General features: G+C 43.9%; 1 protein-coding gene across 1 annotated transcript in view; it reads left to right on the forward strand.

Annotated features, from left to right (window-relative positions):
• TMTC2 (transmembrane O-mannosyltransferase targeting cadherins 2) overlaps nucleotides 1-10987 on the forward strand; it is a 273918-nt gene extending 262931 nt beyond the window's left edge. The window contains exon 14 of the mRNA XM_078858886.1: nucleotides 5392-10987. Within this exon, the coding sequence (XP_078715012.1) occupies nucleotides 5392-5583 (192 nt within the window). The 3' untranslated portion in view covers nucleotides 5584-10987. The remainder of the gene's footprint in view (nucleotides 1-5391) is intronic.
• The last annotated feature ends 16403 nt before the right edge of the window (nucleotides 10988-27390 follow it).

The raw sequence follows: 27390 nt of genomic DNA on the forward strand, positions 1-27390 counted from the left end.
AAACCATACGTGCCTAGGTTTTCAATGTCATTTTTTTCAAGAAAATAAACAGTACTTGTTATTTTAAGAGACTTCAGTGATATTTGAATTGTTTTTGCCTGGGGGAAAATGATCTAATATCAATATTATTTTTATTATGTTGCAGACTTTTTTTACCAGAAAAAAAATCCTATATTATTTTTTAAAACATTCTAACTCAAGAGGGTGAGGTAAAAACAATTAAATTATCATAGTTTGTTGTTTTCACTGTTTATGAATGGTATATTCTGATCGGGAGCATACGAACATTTAGCATAAAAGTATTTCTAGAATATTACAGCGGTGTACCAAATATAATCAAAATCTGTATTAGTCTATAATAGTGCAGACAGATTTCAATGAACATTTGATATAACTCAGTACATGAACTGTACAGTTGTATGCGAATCTCCATATTTGACTCATTTGTCAAACCTGTATCTTTATCCCACCAACAAATGCACTGAAAAACTTGCGTCTCAAAGTTTGCTTTCGGTAAACTTTATTCTTTAACGATGTGTCGTGGAAATCCCGGATCTCTGTGACACTTGCTTGTGTGCTCAGGGAACTGGACCACTGGGCCAACTGATATAACAATCTCCTGTTCATGCCAGAATGTTCCATGAGGCGGTGGTGCTGTTTAGCCAAATTCTACCAGGTACAGTACTCAGTTTAGGCCGTTTTGACCTAGGAGAGGTCCGGGACAGGTTTATATACTTATAGTCGCATGTCTTGTGGATGCCCAGTTGTTGATTTTGGGATGATAGCTCAATTGCTACCTATGCCATTGCTGCCCTTTACATCAATGCCCATAGATACACCACGTGCCCACAGACCCACTGCCTGCTTTCCAACACTCAGTCTCTGTCAGTACTTGGTGATCATTCCTAGCACTGTCTCAGCTCTTGATTTTCACAGTACACGCAAGCACTCACGCTTGCCTCAAGGCTATGCGGTAGGTGGGAGAGTTCATTCAGAATTGTGAAGCTTAAAGTCATTTCGAAGCCCCACGCGATGACTCTGGATATATGCCAGATTAGATTTATTCCACGAGATATGTATCCATACTGAAATCAAATAAAGAGAACACAGTATAGAAGTGCACAACGCGAATATTGTATTGCCTGTATTACGAGTGTTGTGACCATGTGAACAATATACCATGCGCGTGATGCATTGTGTGCAAGATGTGAGCGGAGGTTAAAAACTACAAGGAAGAAAAAAAACTTGTCATCATTTTACCACGCCTGAAACATGATTATAATATGCTGCACGTGCTCGATTACACCTAGCCAACTGCATGCCTTCAATGAATAAATGTAAAACACACACACTGCACATTCACTGTAAGGATCTGCGCAGATTATATACACTTTCAGTGTTATGACTTACACTTCCCATTTCACTTACAAGAGTCCCCCCCCCCACCCATGGGTAAGTGCAAGCTCACGTGGGGAGCTGTGGGCATTGAATAAGGAATGGATCTATGGAGCCATTTCAGTTTACCGAATTCAACACAAGGTCAAGCAATATACATTTCTGGTATCCGTAATCGGTGTATTACTGTGTGTTTACTGCAAGTGCAGTTTGTTTAGCTATACTTGTTAGGCTAATAGGACCAGGCAAAAAGCTATACATAAACAGGAAATTGTGAGGATATACAGTACACTGTGTACTTTTTCCCTTGGGTGGATTGTATTGTTTCAATGCAATATAAACTAGTGGGTGAACTGTGGCACAGCGCTTGACACACTCCAGTAGGAAACCCAGCTTACTGAGTTCGATTCCCGACCAAGGCTAACATGAGTGGCAAGTGATAACCGAATCTATCCTGAGTCCCCTCTTCACCAACCCGCACTGAACAGCATGATGAAGTATGATCAAACAACCCCCAGAACAACAAGGCCCAGGGAAGACCTTCATCCAGCAGTGAATTAGCAAAGGCTTCAAGTTATACTTACGTACTATGAATACATAATGTATCCTGTCTAGATACAAGGATGTCCAATACAAATGTGTTAAGAGGTTGCTTTAGCATTCAACTGGATTTTTTTAAATCTCGAAATGTTATGTTAACCAGCAATTGTTTCTTGCTGTGGTTGTCCCACCTGATGATGGACGCATGTGTTGTGCCTGAAACGTCGTGATTACGTTTATTAGATTTTTTATACCTACGTGACATTACCGGAAGAACCAAAGAGTATGTAACCTCTTCTCTTTGCGCATCGTCTGATGACGAGGTGTCACGTCCTCCACGATTGCAGCGATTTTCGTTTCCACTGTAAACAAAGGTGGCTAGCAGCCACTGTTGCTGCTGCTGTCCCACTGTGTGTTAATGTAAGTCGTAAGAGGTCCCCTGGGCGTGTTGTAGGTGAAAATGAAAGACAAGTGGAGTACACTCTCGTGGCACAGGGTCATACAAGCGTGTCCCAATGGGACTCGCTTGTATGCCGGGCGGTGGTGGCGCGTCCTGGTGGTTCGTGCAAATTCTGTGAAACTCCCCGTGGGATTCGGGGAGCTTATACAGTACCCTGGTTCCCAAGGAGAATGCGTTAACGTCAAAATTGTGGACTCCACCTGTTCCGTCTATACGATGTTTCCCCCTTACATGCGTGGGTTTTCTCCGGGTGCTTCGGTTTCCTGCCAGATGTAAACATTCGTTAATTGGCCGAGAATGCAGAGCTTGCGAAAATGGTGGCGCCGGCTCGTCGCGTGGCTGGCTTCCTGCTTACCCGTGGATCCGAGTGCCTGAGTCCTATTTTCTTTCTGAGCGAATACTGTGCGCGTCACTTGGTGAATTGATTATTGCATTAGAAATGTGTGTTTGTGGGGAGCTGCGTACGTAGTGGTTAGTGCACTGTGATAAGAACCCAGTGGCCATTTGCGTGTGATTCACTAAACCAGTCCTGCGTCTCCTCTAGGTTGACTGAGCCTTACATGGGTACTCGGTGTGGTGTGTAAACATCACGAATGGGTAGACAAAGGTGACCAGGCTTAGTGCTGGCTACAACACCTCCTCACACAACATACCATTCTCAAAAGGTTTTTGACACTAGCACTTGCCTTTCGTGTTTGTGTGAGGAGTCGTAGTGCAGTGGCTTGGACATTGTATTGCTTTTGGCTGGCCATCGAACAAAGATGGTCACTGCATCGCGAGCCCTCAGATGCTCTTTTGTGGCAATCTGGAATGCTCTTCCGATATTAGGAATGCCACTGGAGCGATGCACTTTTAAATCTAGGTTGAAAACTCGTTTCTTTAGAAATGTTTTTTGTGTCTAGTTTGTTGTCTTTCCCGCACACCTCCGATTAGCATGGTTGGCTATGTACGATGCGGAAAAAGTTCAAAATACATACATACATTATGATTCCAGTAATGTGGGTTTAATTCTTGGTGCTATACTCTGGTTCTTTCGGTAAAATCACATAGGTATATAATAAAATAAATTAAATCACGACGTTTCGATTGCAACACAAGCAATCATCATCAGGTGGGAAAACCACAGCAAGAACATGTTTTGCTTTTGCTGTGGTTTCCCCTCCTTGTTGATGATTGCTTGTGTTGCAGTCGAAACGTCGTGATTTAATTTATTTTATACCTACGTGACTTTACCTAAAGAACCAAAGAGTATGGATCCCTGCAGTCACGAAAACTTCAAATCTTGGTGCCATATTATACAGCGTTTGTGGAGCATGGTATCTGAACCTGTCATGGGCCTCATCTAGGTTGACTCAGCCTTAAAACAAGAAAGCTATAGCTGGGCGTGGTCCTTGCTGCACCTCGTTTGCCGCAACAGACTAAATAGTTCCCCACGAACGGCACTTGCCCCTCTCTCGTCTGGAGCTACGTAGGTGGGTGGGGAGGATGTGGTCTTTGTCTTTTTGGCAGCAAACCCCATTCTCATGTTTGTTTATAATGCAGTGTTGCGGCAGCACACTGTGCTACACTCACTGCAACCCAGGTTTGTATTCCTGAGGCCACGTTGATCGTGAACAATAATCAACTGTGCCTGCCTTGGCTAACTCCGTCTAAACGGAGCGAGTTCTTTGTGTGACGTTTTAACATCAGCGGCTAAGAGGACTGCCCCGGGTGACGTGTGGCAAACAAGCATCGGTTGCAAGCTGCTATTCTAACGTTTTCCCAATCTCAATTTTCTCCACTCGTTTCTAAGCCACACTTGAAGATACTACGAGAGCAAATTCACCGATTCTTATCACTGTGCAACCCCCTTCTCCGGCAAACACATTCACAAATCACCAATACTATATTTACTTCTTCTTGGCTACTTCCCATGTCTGGAATTCCCTTTTATAATCACTATACCTGTTTAACATTAAGCCTAAGAATAATTTCCACTGATAACTAATTCCTGCTGATGCCCTCCAATCCTAGTCAGGAATTATTTTGCTGACGTCTATGTTTCAGCGTCATATATAAGACCAGATTATTTAGCATTATATAATTACATTTCGTACTTGTTTATGCATGGGAGCAGACCATTATATAAATCTAATTCACACTTGATGATTCCACGAAAAAATGACAATTGCATTTCATTTGTAACCATTCTTGAGATGCAGTTGCAATGCTCTTATTCAAATTGTGGATTATTAGAGCTACACATTATTTTTCACCAATCACACGCGTGATCATTCTGCCCCTGCTATTCCCAATTCCCAACCTAATGTCTGCCTCAGACTGGCCTGGGAGCTTTTTAAATGAACACAATATAGCTCTTACCTTGATGCAGCTGAAGCAACCGGTTTTCATTGTTATTCATGCCAAAACATATTTTTGAACACGTGGGCTATTGTCATTGGCTAAATTCACACGGACCACATTGCACCTGATGTATTTATTATGTTTTATTATTACGTTTGTGTACAACAGCAGAGTTTCAACCGAGTCTCAAGACTATTTTTCAGGAGGGTCCTGTCAACTTTTTTTACTAGGGAGTGGTGTTGCTGCTTTGTGTAATCTCAATTGAGTCATTTGCAAGCATTTTTTCTGCATTAGGATTTTTGTCCAATTCCAGTTATATTGTACGTCTTTTCTGTAATTATCAAGGAACCCAGGGGAAACCATGCAAAACAGGGGGGCGAACATGCAAACTCCACGTAGGAAAGCACGCGAGGCAGGAGTAACACTCGGAGCACAAGTATTACCTCTGCTGCCCTGAGCTGAGGGAACGAATGAAAGGACGACTTCAGAGTTTTATAGTAACAATCATCAGCATGCTTAGTGCCGGCCCGCCCACCCCCTCGTGTGTCGTGCTGGCGTTCATAGGTGCTCGTTAACAATACTTGGGCTGGGGTATCTTTGTCGTTAGGAATTTGAGTGCGCGTGTTAATCCATGCATGTCTGTGCTTTGGCAGCACTCAACAGCGCTCATGAACCTGGGAGCCATCCTGCACCTGAACGGGCTGCTGGAGGAGGCTGAGAACCATTACCTCCGCGCGCTGCACCTCAAGCCTGACGACAGCATCACGCACTCGAACCTCCAGAAGCTCCGCAAGATCATGGAGAAGCAGGGCCGGCCCGGGGTGGTGCACGGAGGACACAAGTAGCAGGCGCGAGCGGACACCTTGTTGTTGCTCTCCGCTGCAAAACAACTGTGCTGTCAAATGCAAACTGAACAGTGACTTGATTCAAAGTAGTTTGAGGCACCTTGATCTGAATGCAACCTGCAAATGAAAATGCGTGCACAGCGAGTGAAGCATACAAAATACACAAACCTAATAGTGAAAATGATGAACTGAGAGCAGGCAAATCTGGAAAATGTATCATTTCAAACCGGTGTGTAAAAAATATAGCATTTCAGCTGAAACAGGGAGAAAACATGTTAAGCTTAAATTATTTTTATGGAAAATGCAGTTCCCTCGATCCACTTGGCATCATGACCCAAAGTCGAGCACTACATTCATTACCTTGTTCGAACACAATATGTGGTCTGAACTTTCAAGACACAGTAAAGATAATAACTCATCACTCCATTATCTAAAGCGAGTGCATATTTTAAGCGCGTTTAACACTAGGGAGCCTGCCAAGAGTGTGATAACATCGCAAATCTGTAATTGTATTTTATCCACCATTTTATCATTTAAAAATCACTCAAACGCACGTCTCCATCATGAGCTGATGTAATTTTAGTAATAAATCGTCATTTACAATGAATAGGCAAAGATTCTGCTTTTAAGCTATTTGCTGAAAAATATTCAGTTTCTTTCTATTAAGAAAGTTGGCAGATAACAACCGAGGTTAAAAGGTCAGATGCAAACCTATCTGGTACATAAATAAAGCAAGATGCTGGGCCAATACTTGACAGATGTTTAGACTCAAATTACCTGGAGGTAGGGGGTTGAATTGCTTTCAGCCACTGATGTATTTTACATTCCAAAAGACAGATAAGCCATCCAGCATTTGCCAACCAATGGCTGCTAAGCAAAATGTTGCATTGAACATTTCCAGAAGATGAAAAGCCTCATTTATTTGCTGTGAATGACCACATTCCCTCTCGCAAATGGGCTCTCGTTGTATTCTTCTGCAGCGGAGTCTGGGCATCAAATTGACCCAGGGATACTCAAGATGGGCGCTTATACCCTTTTAGCAACGTACAGGGTCTGGTATCATTGTATTTCATCTACACTCTAGCCATAGCTACCGTGCACAAGGTACTAATGTTATTTAGCATTCGCATGCCACGTCTGTTTCACTTAAGAGTAACTATGTGGCTGTATGAAATGGGTGCATTACTTTTCTATTGTTGCTCTTCAATGAGTTGATTTTTCTTTCAACCAACTCACGCATGTGTGGGCAGCAGTTGGTTCATCGTTTTGTCCATAGAGTTGAGTTACTTTGAGTGTGTGGTCTGACTCGGATGTGTATGGTCCACAAATCTCCTTAATACGGTATTGCCACGTGAACTAATTCTGAAAAGGGAAATTGTAAGGTACTCAAAACATTTGATGCTAATGCCATTATTGACTTCATGTAAAGCTAATAATTATCCAAGCGTTGCCTATGGAGGTGTCTCTGAAAGCGAATCTTAATCTAAATTGTCTTTTTTTACTGCGTGCCATTATGTTAATGACACTTAAAGCATAATGCTAAATCCACGTTCCCCACGTGCACATTTAAAAATGGTTTTCAAGTCAATTGTCGCAGCTGTGATGGTTGTGAGAGGATATTAAATGCTTCACACCGGTATTGAAGAACAATTACAATGATACCTGCTGGAAACTCCACGTCGATTGTAAAGGGGTTAAGGGGTCAGAGTTGATGTAACTTTGTGATTGCACGTGCAGTCTCAGATCCCATTGTGACTAATAGTGTCAAAACGCAAGCCATGAAGAGTGGCCGAGCCCTTAAAACCTTATACATAATGTAATATATAAAAACAAGATATGATAACTTCGATTTCCTTATTGCCGAGAGTGTGGCGCCATACCAAGTTAAAATTTCGGTCAGAGGTCAACACAATTTATCATCCTGCAGAGGTGAATAAGAACTGCTTTTTTGGGGGAAGTCAGCAGTGGTTGCAGTGACTTTTCAAAGGAACTGCCCCCATCATAGAAATGTGGAATTTCCTCCAATGGTTCAGGGCTGTCAACGTAGATCAGCACGTCACCATGTTTGCTTGAGGAGGCAGACATTTTAACACGTAGGCTTTCGAGACCAATATCCATAATACAGGTTTTTTGGGTTAAATCGCACAAGTATATAAAAGTGTCGCTAAATCCGCCACCACCCGACACAGCCAATTAGTAAGGTTTGTCACGTAAACAGAACATGCCAATTCGTTACGAGCGCCAATGTGTTTGACAGCAAAGCCACAACATTTACAATCTGAGTGCGATGATTCGCCAGTAATTACAACTAGCTTCATCAGGCAACAGCCATATTTGTGGAGAAATCCTCCTGTTTCGTTCCTTAAATAGAGTGGTAGATGTGGTGACATCGCCTGATGAAGCTAGTTGTAATTACTGGCGAAACGTCGTACTTAGATTGTAAATGTTGTGGCGTTGCTCTCCAACACACCGTTGTGCTGTACTAGTGACGAATTGGCCACGTTCTGTTTACGTGACAACCCTTACTAATTGGCTGTGTCGGGTGGTGGCGGGTTAAACGACACATTTATATATTGACGCGATCTAACCCAAAATTACCTGTATTATGGAAAAATTAATTAAGTTTACCCTGATTGTAAGTTGTATTTGAATCCTGAAATATAGGGTGGTTTAAAAATATATACGTTTTGTAAAATGAATAAATCCATTGTACAAGTTTTAATTGAAGTTAAAACAGAAGCTCCAGGCGATGGCATACTGGTTTGAGACAGCTTACATTATTTTAGATCTTGTTACCATGTCGAGAACTCAGAATGTGTTCTTGAAAGGTTTTGAAAATATCTCAAGCACAGTAGTTTCAATGTCGTGCATTGTCTTCAAGTACTCGGAAATGTTGCTAAATACTTGGATGGTTCCAGATTTTTTGGAAACATTAGTTTCTTTACACCATACAATCCTGCCAACTTCAGAACGCATTTGTGATTTGTTTAAGTGTACAATGTAAATTTGAATCCTTTTTGCGACATAAATCCCTTCATATATTAATTGCAAGGAATGAATAAGCACAGCAAAATGCCATACGATCAAGTTGTCAGCCAACTTTATTAACAATGCCTTCAAAAGAGTATCGAAATTAAAGTCAAATCCAACTTTCAAATAATCCTACATTCAGGACAATGGCCTCAGATTGCTACTTTAATGATAATTTATTTTTTGACAAAAAGCACTTTTTATGTTGGGGCATCTCGGAGTGCTTTAAACACTATCACATCTCATCTCAAACATTTGAAAGGGCACCCCCAGTGGCAGCTGCCCTGGGGGGTTCGAAGATGTTCAGTACCTAACCTACAATTGGGCATTAGTCTGCCAGTGAGCAGCGATGATTGCTATTTGTAATCCTAATTTAGTAATTTGCAGCTAATATTCGAATTTGGCAAATTTGGACCGTCAAGCCAGCACACAATGGCCTACTTGTTTTGTATGACATCAATGGATCTTTGATGTTCACTGTGAAGCAGACTGCTTATATTTTATGGTGAACACACCCGTAGTAATAATCAAGCAGGCATCATTTAGCAGTGATGTCACAGGATTGTGTGCTTCTGATTCCGTACCATTTCTCACGATAAAAATAACACCGTGGGTGCTCTGAGTCACATTCAGTGTGAAAGGTGCAGTTTTAGCAATAATAGTTTTAACAACGAAGACTCGCAGCTTACAATTATACTTTCACAAATTACTCTTTGGCCAAAAGACAAACTTCTGGCATTCTATTCACATTGTCAATAAGCCTCACACTCTGGTTGACAACAAACATTTTGGCTTCATTGTGCATTAAATTATTTGAATGTTTAAATATCCGAAATGTCTATATTGCAATCATGAGTGCACAATTGTAAGCAATGGGTGGGTAACTTTGCAATCATTAAAATTGAATTTTATTCGATTCAATTTTCTTTGAATATTATTTTGAATAGTCATATTTCCTAAACGAATGGCATAGTGAATTTACGAAAGATAACGATAAGACACCCAGATACAACTGTATTGTAAATTATCTTGCAGCAATGGACATAAACGTTACTAAAAGCTGGTTTGTACCGGGTATATTGTACTCAAGAGTGGCATCTGAGGTGCACATGACAGCACACATTTGAGCTGAACACGTCTCATAATCCCGGAGAGAGAAATTTGCTTGAATACAAAAAACTTCATCAATAATTCTGGAACTCTCCAACGCGTGCATTCATCCATCGGTAAATACAAAAAACTCCACACATCAGGGACAAAGCCAGTGGCATTGCTGGTACCTATTCAAACTTCACTTTTCACCTCAGAATCAATGCAGCACAATCTGAACAAATAGCAAAGCCTGTAAATTGTTATTGCGTGCTTCTTATTCCAATTACAACTTAATAATGTAGGGCTCTCTATAGAAAATCTAAGCATAGTACATGAAGTGGTCATCATAGCCAAAGCGATGGACACCGTTGCATCTCTGCTTCTCCCAGATCTCAAAATTGTTGCACGGTCGACACCTGACCCGTAACGTCTGCCCTTACCATGTCTCAATATCTGGCTGCTTTAGGTCTTGTCCTTGGTTGTGGGCCTGTCTCGAACTGACCTCGATCCCACACAGATGGCACACTCATTTTAACCTTCTGCGCCTGGCTAAGTTTACAGCACCTTTCAGCCTTGTTCTGATTTGTAAATCACAAATTGTTTACCCTATTCTGCCATTTAAAAAAAAAGTCCTTGTACATGGACAGTATATTCAATGGACAGCAACAGCTTCTCTGCTAATTATTTTGGGTGTCCAGCTCAGTAATTATAACAGATATGATTTAATGTAATTATTGTATATGTATAAATAAGTACATATCTGAAATACTTGCATTTTCAAAAATAATATTAACAGTTACAAAGGATATTTCAGTTTTAACTAGCCAAACGCATTATTATATCTTATGTTTACAGTGATATGAACAACAAAGTATTTGCAATTTGTTAATTTCATTGAAAACAATGGTTTTAAATGTTCACTCATTTTTGTTTTGTCTTGTCTATATGTTACCAATATATCAACAAAACTATATAATTGGTGTGGTGGTATAAACGGTGGACACAGATTTGGCATGTTTTGGACTTATTTTTATTATTTTATGTTTCTGTCATAAAGTTTATGTTCATTCTGTATGATGAAAGCATGAACATTGTCGTGAATGGAGCGTTCTTTTATGAGTGTGGTACAGTGTCCTATAATTTGTTTAGCGAGTGAGTTTTGAGTCTAGTACATTGGTTGCCACATTGGTGCAAAGACTTGTGCAATATTTTTTTAACTAAGCTAATTGCCTGTAATGTATGGTTAAAAACAAAATGAAATTTGGCAGCGGTTGGCACAGTTGATGGTATCAATTTAAAAATGTGTAATTGATATTTCAAAAATAAAGTTAAATGCTTTTTAAATGTGTGCTCTGCGTGAATTCGGTGTTAAAATAGTACAGTCTATTTAGTTGCAAACTTCAAACAATAAACACATACGTGCTTAATATAGAAAAGCTACAAAGCCTTGGTTTGTAGGGCAGCAGGGTGCCATTAATGAGCTCCTCGTGGGCTCCATTCGTGTAGAGTTTGTTTTCAGACTTTTGAGGAATTCTGACGTGACCTGGAATTTCCACGAGAGCTATTACGCCAAATTAATGTCCAAGTTTTTGGTCAGATTTTCGAGGTGGGTTGAGTTGAGCCGTATTGTACAAAAAATGTCTCAGACCGAGCCGACCAATTTAGCACCCATCCATATCACAGTTAAAAGACCCCCCTGCAGTTTAATAGGCTTTCGCGACCAATATTGTCCACAAGAGGTTTTTTTTCTTCTCACATTTACTCCCTCTGTTTAAGACCGAAACAGGAGGAATTGTTCACGATTCTGACTTGCCTGATGAGTCTGGTTGTAATTACCAGCGAAACATCGTACTCAAATTGTAAATATTTTGGGTTTACTCTCCAACACACCGGTGTCCTGAACCAGTAATTTGCATGTTTTGTTTACTTGCCAAACATTACTAATTGGCTTATGTCTGTTGGTGGTGAGTTTAACAACACATTTATATTTACGCAGTCTAACCCCCCTAAAAAACTTCATGGGTAAAGATCCATTAAGTTTAATCCAAAAAAACCCCTTTATTATGAATAATATGGTCGCGAAAACCTACGGGTTAAACTGATAAAGATCCCCTTGGGGAAAGTGCTGTTAGCGAGCACCGATGCAGGCCGGCATGGCACACGAGGGGGTGGGTGGCTAGTACCATGCCCAGCCACCTTTGTCTCACCAGAGGCAATGTTTACACACTGCACCAGGTACTTATTTGAGGCTGAGTCGACCTAGAGGGGGCCCAGGGCCGGTTCAACTAAACCACTGCGCCACCACTCCCCACATCATCACACATGAACAGAATGTAGCTGCTTAGAATGATGACAAAGCTGATGAAGACTGTTTAAGCTGATAACGAGAAAATGCGCCCTGCTCAAACCCACACTGATTTTTTCCCCGATTCATGTTTTCCTCGTTTCTCTCAGGATAGTTCCCAGCATGCATCTCGTCATGCTTTTTTGCACATTTGTCCACACGGATAGAATTCACGAGACGTTCCTGTGCTGTGTTCTCCAGGCCATCTCGCAGCCAAACGGGAATCAAGGCAAAAGCCTCTTTTGTTAATTAGGCAGATTCAGCTGGTGCCAAATTTCCATGTCATTGCTGGAATTCCATAAACCTATAAAAAATAAATTCTACGCGAATCATCAGTTCTTATGATTTGTTTCACTCATACAGTACAATCAACCACATTAATATATGGGCATTACAGTACAAGTACTTAATAGATGAACTAATTTCTCACGGCAGTACTGTGCATGAGACAATAATAATGTATACAGCTTGTAAAATATCACAAAGCTAAGTGACTTTACCGAAAGAACCAAATAGTAATTCCTGCAGTCACGAAAGCTTCGAATTTAGTTTGAACCACCTCTACGAGGAGGGTTTGTCGTGCTTGTTTGTTTCACACTTAACTTATAATTTAGCAATCTTTGGAATAACGTAATCAACCAGGCTATGCGTTAACTGTGTGCTAATCTACTCTCTGTGTTGCATTGCATTACACTTCTTAATTTTACTCAATTTGCTTTCTACCGTGCTTGTTTATAAGTCCATTATCTCCTCCGGCTGCTATGGGCAGGGATTCCACACAACGCTCTGTGCTTGTTTGTTTAGAAGTCCAGTTGTCCAGCTCGTCTGTCCCCTTTGGGCAGGAATTACACACAACTCCCCCTCTGCCCCCCCCTCTCTCTTTAAGGCCTCGACAAAGAGACGTCTTTCTGTGTGCCTATGTGAGTGTCTCTCTATTTATCTCTCTGTGAGTCTTTCTCTGCTTGTGTGTCTGTCTGTATGTATCCGTGTCTATGTTTTGTCTCTCTCATATTTAGCAATCTTTGGAAGAACGTAATCAACCAGGTGGGGTGTTGACTGTTGTGTTGGCCGACTCTCTGTGTTGTATTGCATTATATTTCCAAGTTTACTATGTTTGTTTTCTCATTCATTTGCACCTGATGATGGTTGCTTGTGTTGCAATCGAAACGTCGTATTCTATTATTATTTAATTTAATTTCTTTCTATGTGACTTTACCGAAAGAACCAAAGAGTAAGGCACGTAACTAAGCACTGTTTTTTAGAACGATTTGTGCTTCAAATTTTTTCAGCCGCCCCGTGGAAACATTGGAGCCCAGATGACGCAAAGAATAACATTCAGATAACCATCCCCAACAGAGGTTACTGCACTGGGCAAATTCATCCAGCCAATGTGCCAGCAGTCACTGTGCTTCATTTGCACACACAGCAAGATTTTAGATTCGGGAGCTCAGGGATACCCCCTGGCAAACCACCCACACTCCAGTCCATTATAATGGGTGAAGGGTGCTGCAGTGGCGAGATGGTAACTATCTCACCCGGTATACAGGAGGTCGTGGGTTCGATCCCCACCCTGACGCGTGCTGTATATTTGGAGTTTGCATGTCTCTCTCCCCGTGATTGTGTAATGTTTTCTCTGGGTCCTCCGTTTTTTCCCTCCACATTTAGGAACACGCGTTTGAGAGTTTTTGGGTGATGTAAATGTCCACGTAATAAGCCGCTTCGTTGAGCTATCATTTGTAGCCATGTCGCTTCTGAAAAAGAGCTACATAGCTCGGTGGGCTTTACCTGGTAAAATAAAATTAAAAGTTTATTTTAGAATTAATTCAGCAATTGTGTCCATAACGGCTGCTACCTCTTTACACGTTAATTGGTTTTACCCTTTTTGGCAATAAAACAGGTGTTAAGATGTTAAAACATCAAACAGAACCCCTTTGCAAGGAAGCATATCTGCATTAACCACACAAATTTGTGGTGAACATAAGAACACCTTTTGGCGTTATCTGGTCTAACGCTATACTCTTTGGTTCTATCAGTAAGAACCAAAGAGTATGGATTCCTGCAGTCACGAAAGCTTAAAATAAATATTGGTCTAACACTGTTTGAGACTAGGCTCTAAAGAAAGCACTGTCTGGTGTGGACCAATCAGTTTCAAAGACAATGCATATATTACCAGAGCATGTTTTTGTTTGCATGTTTACCACTAGAATGTGTGGTTAATGCAGAGATGATTCCTAGCAAAAGGTTTCTGCTTGGTGTTTTAACATCTTAACACCTGTTTTATTGCCAGAAGGGGTAAAACCAATTCTTACAAGCTACACAATATGCACAGTATGAGAGGAGTCTGTAAAACTAACATGAGTGTGTGTCTCTTTAGCTCTTATACGTGTAAGGGATCTGCGAGCCATCCTCACGTACTCGCACCACGCAGACATGAAATATCCGCACTCAGCATAGCACGCACCAATCACACGCAAGGGAGTCCACTAGACGGGGGTCAAGGGTTAAAGGACACTGACGTCACACAGACTCGGTGTGCGAAACGGAGATGTGTATTGGGAACGAGGGCGGAGATGAAGGGTTTAAAAGGGGCTGCGAGACACGTGTTCGGGGTTGGTTTTAGAAACGAGTGTGGATGTGGGTGGAAGAAGTGCATAACCAGTCTCAGACTCCTCTACATCTGGTGGCAGCGGTGGGATTTCTTGCCTCAGCCAACGCAAGATCCCAAGGGGGGAGACTCAGCCAGAAGACGCTCTAGGTGCCCGGGACGAGATTTGCTCAGAACAGGAACTGACGAGTCGGGATCGTCCCCCGGCTCATTAGCGGGATCCGTGGCAGCTGCTCGTCCCATGTGGGCACCTTCCTCCACCAACCCGGCGGTGCAGATCCAGCGCCGCCGCATATCATCCTCTAGGGATTGGAGGATGGATCAGCTGCTGGTGGCAGTAACCGCGTTACTTCGCCGGCTGAGTCCTGAGGTCGAACCAAAGGGGGGAACTTCAGCCGCACCGCCTCCCCAGCGAAGGGACGGGAGTGACGGCCAACCTTCCCGACCAGGCACTCCGCAACAGCTATCAGGGGATGGAGCAGCACCAGCGACGCCGCCGACCGTGCGTCCCACACGGGACCTGGGAGAAAACTCTGGCCTGTCCTCCCGATATCCGCCGACAGCAGCGGCAAACCGGTGGACATGAACGACTGGAGCGCAGCGGAGAGCAGCTGACCGGGCAAGGACACAGGTTGGGAGCGAGATTCAGCCCGAAACTCAGCCGAGGCAGCCCGTGGAGGGAGGACCAGGATGGAGCCACCAGCTGGGCACAATACAGAGGTTCACGTCCAGATCGGGGAATGGCGTGCTTTCATCTGCCGGTTCAAGATGGCTGTCTGGGCAATGATCCATCCGCGACTGTTCGGATGGATCATGCGGCATTGCAGTACTCATTCTGCATTGACCAAGCGACTGGTCAGATGGCCCGATGGTTGGAGCGGCTGCAAGAGTAGACGTATCGAGTGGTGCATCGGAAAGGAAACAGGCAAACGAACGCCGATGCATTGTCCAGACTGGCAGCCCCTGTTAAGTGTGCCTGCGGCGACGGATCGGCGTGCTGTAGACCGCTGGCCGTGGCGCAACCCGTGATCATGGTGCCGGTTTCCGCTGGGAACACGGATTGGGCGGGGCCACCGGTATCGCTTGATAGCGACTTGGAGCTCACCCTGCGGGAATGGAGGGACTGGCAACAGGCAGATGTGGCTTTGGCACCGCTTCGCCGGTTAGCGGAGACGGCACGCGCTGACGATCTCCCCACGTCAGGGAAGTTTTTCCTCATGTGGGAAGGCTTGGTTGATGTGCTGGGACGCGACTGTGAACCGTAAAGCCTGGTGGTGCCCTCTTCCCTGCGAAGTCAGCTATGCTCTGATGTTTACACCCGACAGTTGCTCCATCTAGGTAGCCGTAAGACCGAGGCTGCGCTACGCCTTCGCTATTTTTGGCCGGGAATGTCCACTGATATCCGTGGTGGGGTATCGGTGTGCACGGACTGTGCGTGCAGGAAGCCCCCGCCGGTCTTGCGAAGCGCTCCCCTGCAGTCCATTAAAGTTTCTCGGGTAAATGAACTCGTGGCCCTCGATATATTGGGCCCCTTCCCTGCCACTCCTCGAGGAAGTAGATACCTACTGGTGGGGATGGAGTACTTTACACGCTGGCCCTTTGCCTGCCCGTTGGCTGACCAGACTGCGGCGTCCATAGTGGACGCCTTTGTAAATGGGCATGTCGCTGACAAGGGGGCTCCTGAGTGGCTGCTAACGGACCAGGGCAGAAACTTTTCCTCCAAGCTTTTGCAGGATGTGTGTGACAAGCTGGGTGTCAAGAAGGTGTGGACGTTCCCTTACCAACCACAAACGGACGGGATGGTAGAACGCTTTAACCGCAGCATCTTGGGGATGCTGTGTCACTTGGTCAGTGACCAGCAGACAGACTGGGATTTGCACATCCCTTGGGTTTTGACGGCCTATGGCTCGGCGCCACATGCATCAATGGAATACTCACCTTTTTTCTTGATGTATGGACGCGAGCCGAGCCCTCCGATTGAGGCACAGTTGCGTCCTGTCCCGTCGCATTCGGGAGATTGGCCAGCCGCATTCTACCACTCGCTAGAGGCTCGCAAGGCGGCCTCGGCAGCATCTGCGTCTGCGCAAGCTACGAACAAGCGCTTGCGGGCTGAGCCGCCGGTCACGCATCCCTTTGCAGTGGGTGACCTGGCTTGACTGCACTGCCCGCAGGTACCGTTACGTACGTCAGCAAAACTGCACTGGCCCTGGCAGGGCCCGCTCACAGTGGTGCAGGTATTGCGACCTCAATGTGTTCACATTCAGTTGGGAAAACGTAGGTGGTAAGTTCAACCCTCTCAGCTAAAACGTTACGTTGCGGCCGAGCTGCCCCTACGAGCATCGTCACCTTCACTACCTTCATCGTCAGTTCGGCCGGGTGGGAGGAGGTTGTGACACTCACGGCGTCCGACTGACAATGCAGCCACTGTTCATCCTACAGGACTGCAGGTGACCGGGATGCCAGCACCGGATCTATCGGCGTTTGTGGCTGAAGACGCAGCCGCAGCATCCGCTGAGGACTTGGCCACAGGACGGAGAACCTTAACCTGCTCACGCCGCCTCGTCGCAGTTGTGGAAACGGACATCCCTGCAACCCCGTTATGTTTGGTCGAGGGATCAGATCATGGGGGAAGTCTGTGACAGAGGCGGCTCACTTGTTAACAAGGGGACGAAGGGGGAATTGTGTTGTGTTACTTTTGCCTTTATTGCACATTTTCGTTGTGTTACTTTGCCTTCATTGCACTTTTTGTTGTTGTTGTTGAAATTACCGGCCGAGGCACACAGTTGTTGAGCCGAGGACGGCTCTGTCTCAAGGAAGGGGGGGGGGGTGATGTAAGGGATCTGCGAGCCATCCTCCCACACTCGCACCACGCAGACATGAAATCTCCGCACTCAGCATAGCACGCACCAATCACATGCATGGTAATCCACTAGATGGGGGTCAAGGGTTAAAGGGCACTGACGTCACACGGACCCAGTGTGCGAGACGGAGATGTGCATTGGGAACTAGGGCAGAGATGGAGGGTTTAAAAGGGGCTGCGAGACACGTGTTCAGGGTTGGTTTTAGGAACAAGTGTGGCTGTGGGTTGAAGAATAAACAAGTGCGTAACCAGTCTCCGACTCCTCTACACACATGCATTTAACCACTTCGACTGTAAGCACAGCCCAAGGAGTGTGCTTATATCCAACTTCTATGGTCATTCACCATGAGGACTTCAAGTTGAGGACCTGCTAATAGCAGGTGGTTTGGAAAGGCGAATGAATAATGCTGATATCAGAACCAACTATACACACAGAGGGACTCCTCACAGTATCGGTATAGAAAGCAAACATGTTCTCGCAGATAACGTTACTAACCTCTGCGATGCACCGCGAATTACAGGACCCATAATATGATCCCCCAAATATCACTCTCTGGTTATTGGAGCTCGGCTGTGTACTGTTTGAAGCAAATACGTGTTGCTTTTATTGATACAACTATCGATTTGCGTCGCCTCAAACCCACACACTCACGGCATCGTCTGTACTTTCTCACTATCCGTCACCTCAGCCTTCGCCCCCACCACCAATCCTATAAATAGCTTTGATTGACGTCGTTTCGATATTCGTCGTCGCACCCTTCAGGAATGCATCCTCGACGTAAACCGGGATATTACTGCATTCGCAAGCGCCCCTACTGGGGCCGTGAGAGAATGGTGTATGACCAGCAACTACGCATATCATCCTTTGACCGGTTGCTGACGTTCACACACCGTGCCAGGCTGGGATTAACCTAGGTGGTGAGATACATGCCAGGCACAGATAAGAATTGTAAATGACGTGCTATTGGCCAGAAACCAAACCCACACACTTCACTGTGAATATGAACAAAGTGTGTGTGTGGTTGTGTGCAGAGTCACTGCATGTCAGCTAAAGTGTTTTGAATTGGTCTTGCTGTGGGTTGTTTTTACAAGGGCAATTTGCACTTTGTTCAATGGATCACACTTACATTTTATTTTAAAATTATTGCATATTCATGTTTTTAACATGGAGCAGATGTATTAATGCACATGATAATGTGGTACAACTAGGTTTAGCACAATTTTATAACGGATTAGTGTCTACAAAATGTAATCATTTTGCATTTGTGCATGTAATTCCATATTGCGCCTAAACGTGTGTGCTTATTTTCCAATATGCATTGGTAATTATCGCTGTATTTACATACCTGCAATAGTTGATGGATGTTCAGTATGCTACAAATACGTGGGCCTAAGACTGTTGCATACAAATCTGTAGATTGCTATAACACAGGCCATTGTGCATGAAAAATGATCTTGACCAGTCTAACTTATTCCTACTGGGGATTATTGAGTTCCAATACTCACATCCAGCCAACACTGGCATCCATCAGCACTTCCCTCATGGGTCTCCTGGAGAGTTATTCGTGACGTTACCAAATAAGTGAAAGGTGATCTATTGCTGTCGAAAGCAAGCTGCTTGTGATGAAAATCTAAGTTGAATAAGACCCTGCTTTGTTCAGGAATGTGTAGGACCTGACCCTATGTCTCCTGGGCTATCGCCTTTTACAGAAGATGGAATGGACATACACATGGGCAATGGCACGATGATGATTTGCAACAGTCTTTGTGGCAGTGGCCAATACATGAAAGGGCCCTAATGATTTCGGGTGTTATGTTATCTTTCAGCTGCAGCTCCTAACCTCACTGCACAGGAAGTGCGGGATTGCTGAATGTGTGATTATAAATGTTCATACATACAGGGTATGGCAATAGATGCACTGATGTCCAAGACACGCACATTTGTAACATCGATTATATATGACTTGAGGGAATATATACTGTATTAATTCCAATGTGCTCAATGTGCATCTGGGGGTGCCATGGTATTCAGTTTCATTTATTAGGTACTAGCTTTACTACCCGGCTTCGCCCGGGTCTTGGATTCACCACGCCCGGTCGCCTTTGTCTCCCCAGTGGCGATGTTCACACACCACACCAGTTACTCGTTTGAGGCTGAGTCGACCTAGGGGAGGTCCAGGAGCGGTTAAAATAATCGTCACCGGTGGTGGCCATGAGCGGGAATCGAACTCAGGTCGCCGGGTTCCGCTCCCCCCACACACACACGCGCACGCGTCCATAGGTACACATACACGCGCTTGCTGCAGACACACACAACTTGTGCGTACGGCAGTAAACGACTGAAAAAATAAAGCAATGCTGCGCGAAGAACGCCTTAGACCTGCAACACATTTGTATGGCACTGTACTCACGCCGCGGAGGGTGGGGTGACATGAGCAGGCACACTGCGTTACGCTTCCACATGTGCGGGTGACATGACAGAAATGTGACGTCACAGCTCACTTGCCGTGCAAAATATATGCATTATTGCGCCCCCACCCCCCCAAAATAAAATACAAAAGTCTATTTTTATAATTTTTGCATGGTGTACAGTCTGGAAGGTGGCAAATTTCAAGTTTGTTGCATGTCGGGAAGTACGCTAAACATTTTGAACAGACACACATTCACAAATTTCCTTTTTATATATATAGATAACCCTGTGAGCCATGCGGCTCTTGACTCGGGTACAACCGCAACAAATACAAACATGAACAAGAAACATCTTAAAGTGACTACACGCAACAGAAAAATCCAGGAAAAAACAGCAAAGTCTTCCAGAAAAAACACCGTATTTCAACGCTGTGTGCAAAAATCCCAGTGGGATGCAAGTCAAACAATAACAACCATAAGACAATTTATATTAAAGTTATGAGGCTAACTCTGTACTACAACAAACAAACATGGCTAAGCCAAAACTTTTCAAAATGACCAATATAAAGCGATAAAAACAATGTAACAGTGATCATAGAAACTGTGATTCAAATTTAACAATAAATGATATACATAACATGTATGACTAAACTTTGCAGCCATAGCTGGCTGCATGAGTCACTCCATAACAGCAGGAGTATCAGTAGCAGTATCAAAACATTTCAATACACCTTTAAAGATCAGCACACTATAATCAAAACTCAAGATCATACTTTGCAGCGGTCATCCGGAATGATACATTTGATATCAGGCCATTCTGAATAGCAGTGGCAGCTATGGGCGTACAACTCCTCTAGAGCAGTTTTGAGTGAAGATCTCACAGGTAGTGATCCAAGTTGCAGTTTATTGGCGATAGCGTTCCAGACCCTGGGGGCATCAATAGAAAAGGCCCTTCCTCCAGTATTTGTACAGAATATGGAATGTGAAGCTGGTAAATGAGCGAAGACCTTAGGTCACATTTGTTCTTCGAAACAGTGAGGAGATCCAGCAGGTAGTCTGCTGATTTTTTTGTAAGTACATCATGAATAAATAAGATCTGATGCACAAGCCGTCGATCATTCAGATAAGTTAAGTTTGACCCAATGTAGAGATCACAGTGGTGGGTCCTATATGGGCAGTTCAATGCAAATCTTAAGGCCGAGTGATAAATTGAGTCAAGCTTCTTCAGTATAGTACTGGGGGCTGATTTATATACGATGTCACGGTAATCAAGTAGAGGCAGTATGGTAGCATTTATCAATTCCAAGCAGAACATAGGGGGGATCAGTGCTTGTGTTGATACAGAAAACAAATTTTTTATTTTGTCTTTTTACCAATATAATCAATGTGATCTTGAAAATACAGTTTAGAATCAAAGATTACCCTAATATACTTATAGATCTTGACTTGCTCTATTTGATTATTATTTAATGAATATAATTGGGGGAAAATAACTTCCTGCTTTAGTCCTGATGAGAAGCATAGCACCTTGGTTTTGGAGGTATTCAGGAATATTTTAAGAGCAACTAGCTGATGTTGTAGTTTGTTGAAATCACCCTGGAGGTTAGCAATCACGCCATCCAGAGAGCGGCCAGCAGTAATCAGAATCGTATCATCTGCAAACAGATTTACCCTGGAATGATCCAGGTCGGTGCCCAAGTCATTGACATAAAGAGAGAACAAGAAGGGGCCGAGGATGGAACCCTGTGGTACCCTTTTGTTATCGTAACACTATTTGACCTCCAACCACCTATGAATACAGTTTGGGTGCGAGAAGAGAGGTAATTTTTTAACCATTCTACTACGTGTTTGGAGAAACGGAGGCAACTTAGTTTACGAAGCAGGGTGTTGTGGTCGACTGTATCAAAGGCTTTAGACAAGTCAAGAAAAAGACTGGCGCAGTACTGCTTATTATCAAGGCTACTGTAAATGTGATTCAGAGAGTCTAATGCAGCAGATGTGGTGCTGTATTTTTTTCGGAACCCTGATTGGTTTCGATGTAATAGATTGTTGTCGGATAGGAAACTGCTAATTTGGTAGTTCAATCATTTTTTTCAAAATTTTCATCAACGGGGACAAAATTGAGATAGGTCGGTAGTTATTTGAATCATCTTTAGGGCCCCCTTTGTGAAGTGGACAAACATAGGAATGTTTCCATTCTAGAGGTACTGATGCTTCTTTGATGGACAGGTTGAAAATATCGGCTATAGGTTTCTATATTAGGTTTCTATATTAGGTGACCAACAGTTAGCAGAGCAAAGACGGGAATACTATCCGCTACGGTAGAGTAGGACAGTTGTTTCTAATGGTGGTGAGATGTTAACTACCTCGCCTAGTATACAAAATATCGTGGGTTCTATCCGGACCGACGCCTGTATATTTTGAATTTGCATGTTCCCCTAGGTCAAGTCTCTCTCCCCGTGGTCACATGGTCCTCCAATTTTTCCCTCCACATTTAGAAACATGCGTTTAGAGCATTTGGCTGATATACATTTCCACACGACAAGCCACTTTATTGAGCTATCATTTGTGGCCAGGTCGCGTCTGAAAAAGAGCGATATCGTTCAATGGGCATTGCCTGGTAAAATAAAAATACATGTTTATAGTTTATTCTAATAGTTCTTCAAAATAACTTAGGAACTATATCACTTGCAGTTTAACCATGTTGCATGTAAATAAATAGGTAGATTCCTCCAGTCACTGAAATTTATGTTGAAAATGACCAAAGTGAGCCAACTGCTGTAAAATCAGGCAATAAAGGGCATGTGATGTAATTTCCATTAGTCAATTATTTCACGCTATTACTTTAACCTAAATACAAAGTGCATAACTACCTGCCACTAAATAAAAATATGAAAACAGTAAGCAAAACAAAATGTGCCCTCACACTCTAACGGACATTGTAAGATGTACAGCTCCATTGGAGTTTGAGAGCTTATAATGGACATTCCATGTTTCTAAAGCAAGGACCATCGTTTTCAGAGAATAACCACTATTGACTTTCCATAAAGCGGCACTCATTTTTAATGCACCCTCGAATGGACGAGCTGAGAAGACCCATGATCACAAGTTGATCTTAGGCATTCCAACTTTGAGGCATGCGCTCTGCCACAGTACCTCCTGTCAGGTTATAACAATTGCCTTTTCGTAATTTTGCATACATAAAATACCAGTTGAATTAATATAGACAAGCCCACTAAAATAAGATTGAAAACATTGATTCATTGATAAGTAATAACTCCCCAAATTAAAAAACGAAACTTATCTCAATTATTCTTGTAGTCACGAAAGCTTTAAATCGAAATGTATCTAAATTAATTACCTCTACCTTACCAATAGCATTTCAACATATTAATTATATGCAAACCTTTACAACCAAGCCCAGACATAGCTCTGGATTCAATCTGGTGATATAGTCAATTGGGAAAAAGAAACAGAAGACAGTGAGAAAAAAAGTAACATCTTTTATTCTGAACATGAGGCAAACTCAATCAAGCATATCCTCTCTGGAGAAATAAACTGAAATTCTATTAGCGGTTCAGTAATGAATAGCCTCAAAACACGTCACGAAACTATATGATCTCGATTTTCTTACTGCACTTTGCTAAAATAAAGAACGACCCAAAAGGCATGTAAAAAAAGTTTACAACAACTTTCATGAGAATAATTCACATCAACAGACCAATCTTTCTTCCAAGAAGCAATCACCATTGAATTACAGTGGGCGACATTCAAACTCAATATCTCATTTAGGCTTCTAATCAAATGTCTCTGCTTTAATTTAGCTGAGCATGGTTCTGTCTATCAGGCGAAGCACTTTTTAAATGGCCGCTCGAACGCAGAGAATTGGGACTTCCCAACTCATTAACTTAATCGCTTTAGAAAGAGACAAAGATTATGTTTTGATCCGCTTGCATAGCGATATTAAAACGAATATATAATGAGCGTATCGTAACACCCTCGAGAAATCTGTCATGACTGCATGTGACATGACTTGGCCACGTGAGACCGGGTCACCCTGCATTACCCAGTGTGGTGAATGAGTGTTCTATCAATTTGGCTGAAGAAAATCTCCATTAACTGAAAGCGCCTATTACCCTGCAACACTGAATGTATTTTCAACATGACCATTTGTGAAGGGGACTATATATGATATATGTACTCTGCAGAGGTGTGGACTCGAGTCATGTGACTTGGACTCGAGTCAGACTCGAGTCATGAATTTGATGACTTCAGAATCGACTTGACAAAATGTACAAAGACTTGCAACTCGACTTGGACTTTAACATCAATGACTCGTGACTTCACTTGGACTTGCGCCTTTTGACTCGAGAAGACTTGCTACTTCCCATGAAAACTGGGGGAAAAAATGTTCACACGGCCGCGCCGCTCTCAGTTTATCTGCATCTGTGAAAAAAATGTGCACCACCTGTATGCATGCAGAGAGCACGCGCGCTGCCTGCACGACATCCAATCACTGTAGTCCCACGTTGTTTTGATTGGACAGCATCTAAGCAGGCACATTGCAAGACAACCAATGAAGCGCAACAAGCAACAACGCGCCAGTTGGCAAAATGATACCGAAGATAGTTTCGTTTGGCTATAAAAATTACGATGTAGTCGACAAAAAACGAGTTGCAATTTGCAAAACATGCGGGTCGAAGATTACAGACGGTGCTGCCACAACGTCTAACTTTGTTCGACACCTGAAGTTGCACAAAGAAAGGTTAGTTTTGAACGAATGCTAAGCACCTTATCGGATGTACCGTAACTTACTAGCTGCTGCATATTTACTGTATCAACGAGACAGTAAACGCACGTCTCCCTTGCTGGTAATGCTTACAAAAATAGGGATTTTTGAACCCCGATTATATGAGGTACATGAGTGTAGCACACTCAGATGGAAAACCTCTTCAACATCACGTCAACGTCCGTTTTAAAGTATCATTTCTACCTTGCTGCTAGACGGATAAACACAAATGTATATCTCAGTCTCTCCAACACACATGAGACAAAAACGGGCCTTCCAGTTTTACTCTTTCAATCGTTCAGTTGCAGAGTGGCTGGTGTGCTGCCTCATTGAGGTCGTTTATGTAATTTTGGTTAATCACAACTAAGCTGAACTGTCGCTGAAGACATAAACTATCACAATTAAACAATGAATGAGGCAGCAGCAGACCTGCAATTGCTGTGTGATGCAGCAAGGCACCATGGAATCTGGTGTGCAGGAGAGAGTGAACTATAAAGCAGGGGTTCCCAAACTTTACCATGACAAGGCCCCCCATATACCAGTAGATTCCAGCCAAGGCCCCCCTGACATGGGCCGTGCCACACTCTTTTTTCTGTGCACCTCCTTTCACAACTCGATGGAGTTGGTGCATCCCTAAACCCATCCAAGTACAACAGGAAACATAGTAAGACATATACACTGTAAAGAGGAAAATGATGACACAGTCACAGAAGATCCACCATTAATTAGCCTTCCCTTTTCATATCATGCCCAAACAGCAGGCAGCGCATGGACATAGCGTGCTACCGTAGTCTAGGTCTGTGAGGCAGCGCACCACTGGGATATATACAGTATATAATAAAATAATAACGATTATAGTAGTAATGTTCAGAGATGCAATAGATGATTATAGTGCAGTTCTTAACTAATGGGGATATTGTTTAGCTTATTTTTGGTTTAATTTGGTTTATTTTACTTATTAATTTATTCAATTATTTTGTTTTGCTATACTTTTCATGCCAACTTGCCATGGCCCCCCCTAGCACCCCCTCGCGGCACCCAGGGGTCCCCGTCCCCACTTTGAAAACCACTGCTATAAAGCATATGACTTCAGTTTCTTGAGGGAAAGGGCTTTCTTATGACTTTTGAAGCAGTGAAAATATTCTTAATATTGCATACACTGAAACTGAAATGTATTATCGTATACCGTAGTGTACAATAGACAATGAATATTAACACAACAACATTGATATGAGTAAAGAGTAGTTTCAAATACAACATGTGTGGCTATAAGGGATTTTCTGACATCTGTTTCATATTCTTTTCTGTTACAGGTGAAGTACCGTTGATGACTCTTGGACACCGTTGGTGAGGCACACGTATTTATTCCGTACAAGTAGTCACAACTGTGGACATACAATATTAGAGGGGGTATCGGCCCCCTCACCCGGCTAGCTGGGAATACACTGCTAGCTATCTCTGACCTACCTCCTAGTCCTCCACTAACGGGCTAGGGGAGGCTGTCTGGCCCGACACTGGTAAGTCGGGCTACGGTACCCGGAGTCCCAGAGCACTAGCTCTGGTTCTCGGGACCACGCCGCTGGCTCGGTCCTGCGCGGCCCTGACAAGGGCGGCGTCCCAGGGGAGTCCAGGGCTCTAGCTAGACGATCTTCGGTCTTCACTGGTTTAGCTTTTACATTCTGCCCCGAGCCCTCTGACACATCCCCCTTTATACTCCACCCCCGCTGAGGGGTGGGGCCCCGGGCTGCCTAGTGCGGACGTCGTTGAGAGCACCCCCCCCGTGCACTCACGTAGCCCCGCCCACTGTGTTTGTTTCCCATAAGCTGCCATGCATAACGGCTCTCTCTCTAACACCCCTACATCACCCCCCCCCCCCGCATAGCTTGCAGCCGTCCCGGCTGCCAACATACAAAAAAAACGACAATAAAAGCGCATTTACCCCCTGACCGCGCGTGTGCCTCACTATTTTTCAACATAACGCGAAGAGAACAACAACAAGAACCAGAAAACCCCGAAGGGAAAACAACCCGACGCACCCCCCCCGAATAAATACGAATTCCATAAAAGCAACGTATATACAAATCGCAAGGAACCCCCAACACACACACAACACAACACAATGTGCCAGGAGCACACCACCGACGCAGCGCACAGTAACCATACACGTGAAAATTAAAAATAAAAAAAATGTCTTCTTTTTGTGCATCACAAGAGTCTGCGCATTCTTGCGCGTGTCCTTGCCGCAGGCCCGTCACACGGGGCAACCCCGGATGGCGGACCATCCGGTGGCAGCTGTCCATTTCGAAGTGAGTCTGCGCTTGATGTCGCGAGACCCTCGGCATCCCCCGTAGGGGTTGTTGGGCGGGAGCCCGTCATTCCTGGTGCACCTGGGGGCGGGACAGCCGGCAACACGTCAGGCGAGAGCAGCAGAGACGGACCCTTTGAGTCGGCCGACCCCCCACATGTTTGGCCACGCGTGTGTGGAGTGGGGCCTCGCACCGCAACGAAGGGTTTCAGCCTAGAGGGGTGCACAAACCACCGGCGCTTCCCCCATTTGATGCGAACGCACTGAGGCCGCAAAACCTCGACCACCTCGACGGGGCCCCGCCACGGCCGCACCAGTTTTGAGGAGGTCGCGAGTGGTACCTGGGGACAGTGCAGCCATGCCCTGTCCCCCG

Source organism: Lampetra fluviatilis, chromosome 8 (assembly GCF_964198595.1).
Source record: "Lampetra fluviatilis chromosome 8, kcLamFluv1.1, whole genome shotgun sequence".
Taxonomy (NCBI): Eukaryota; Metazoa; Chordata; class Hyperoartia; order Petromyzontiformes; family Petromyzontidae; genus Lampetra; species Lampetra fluviatilis.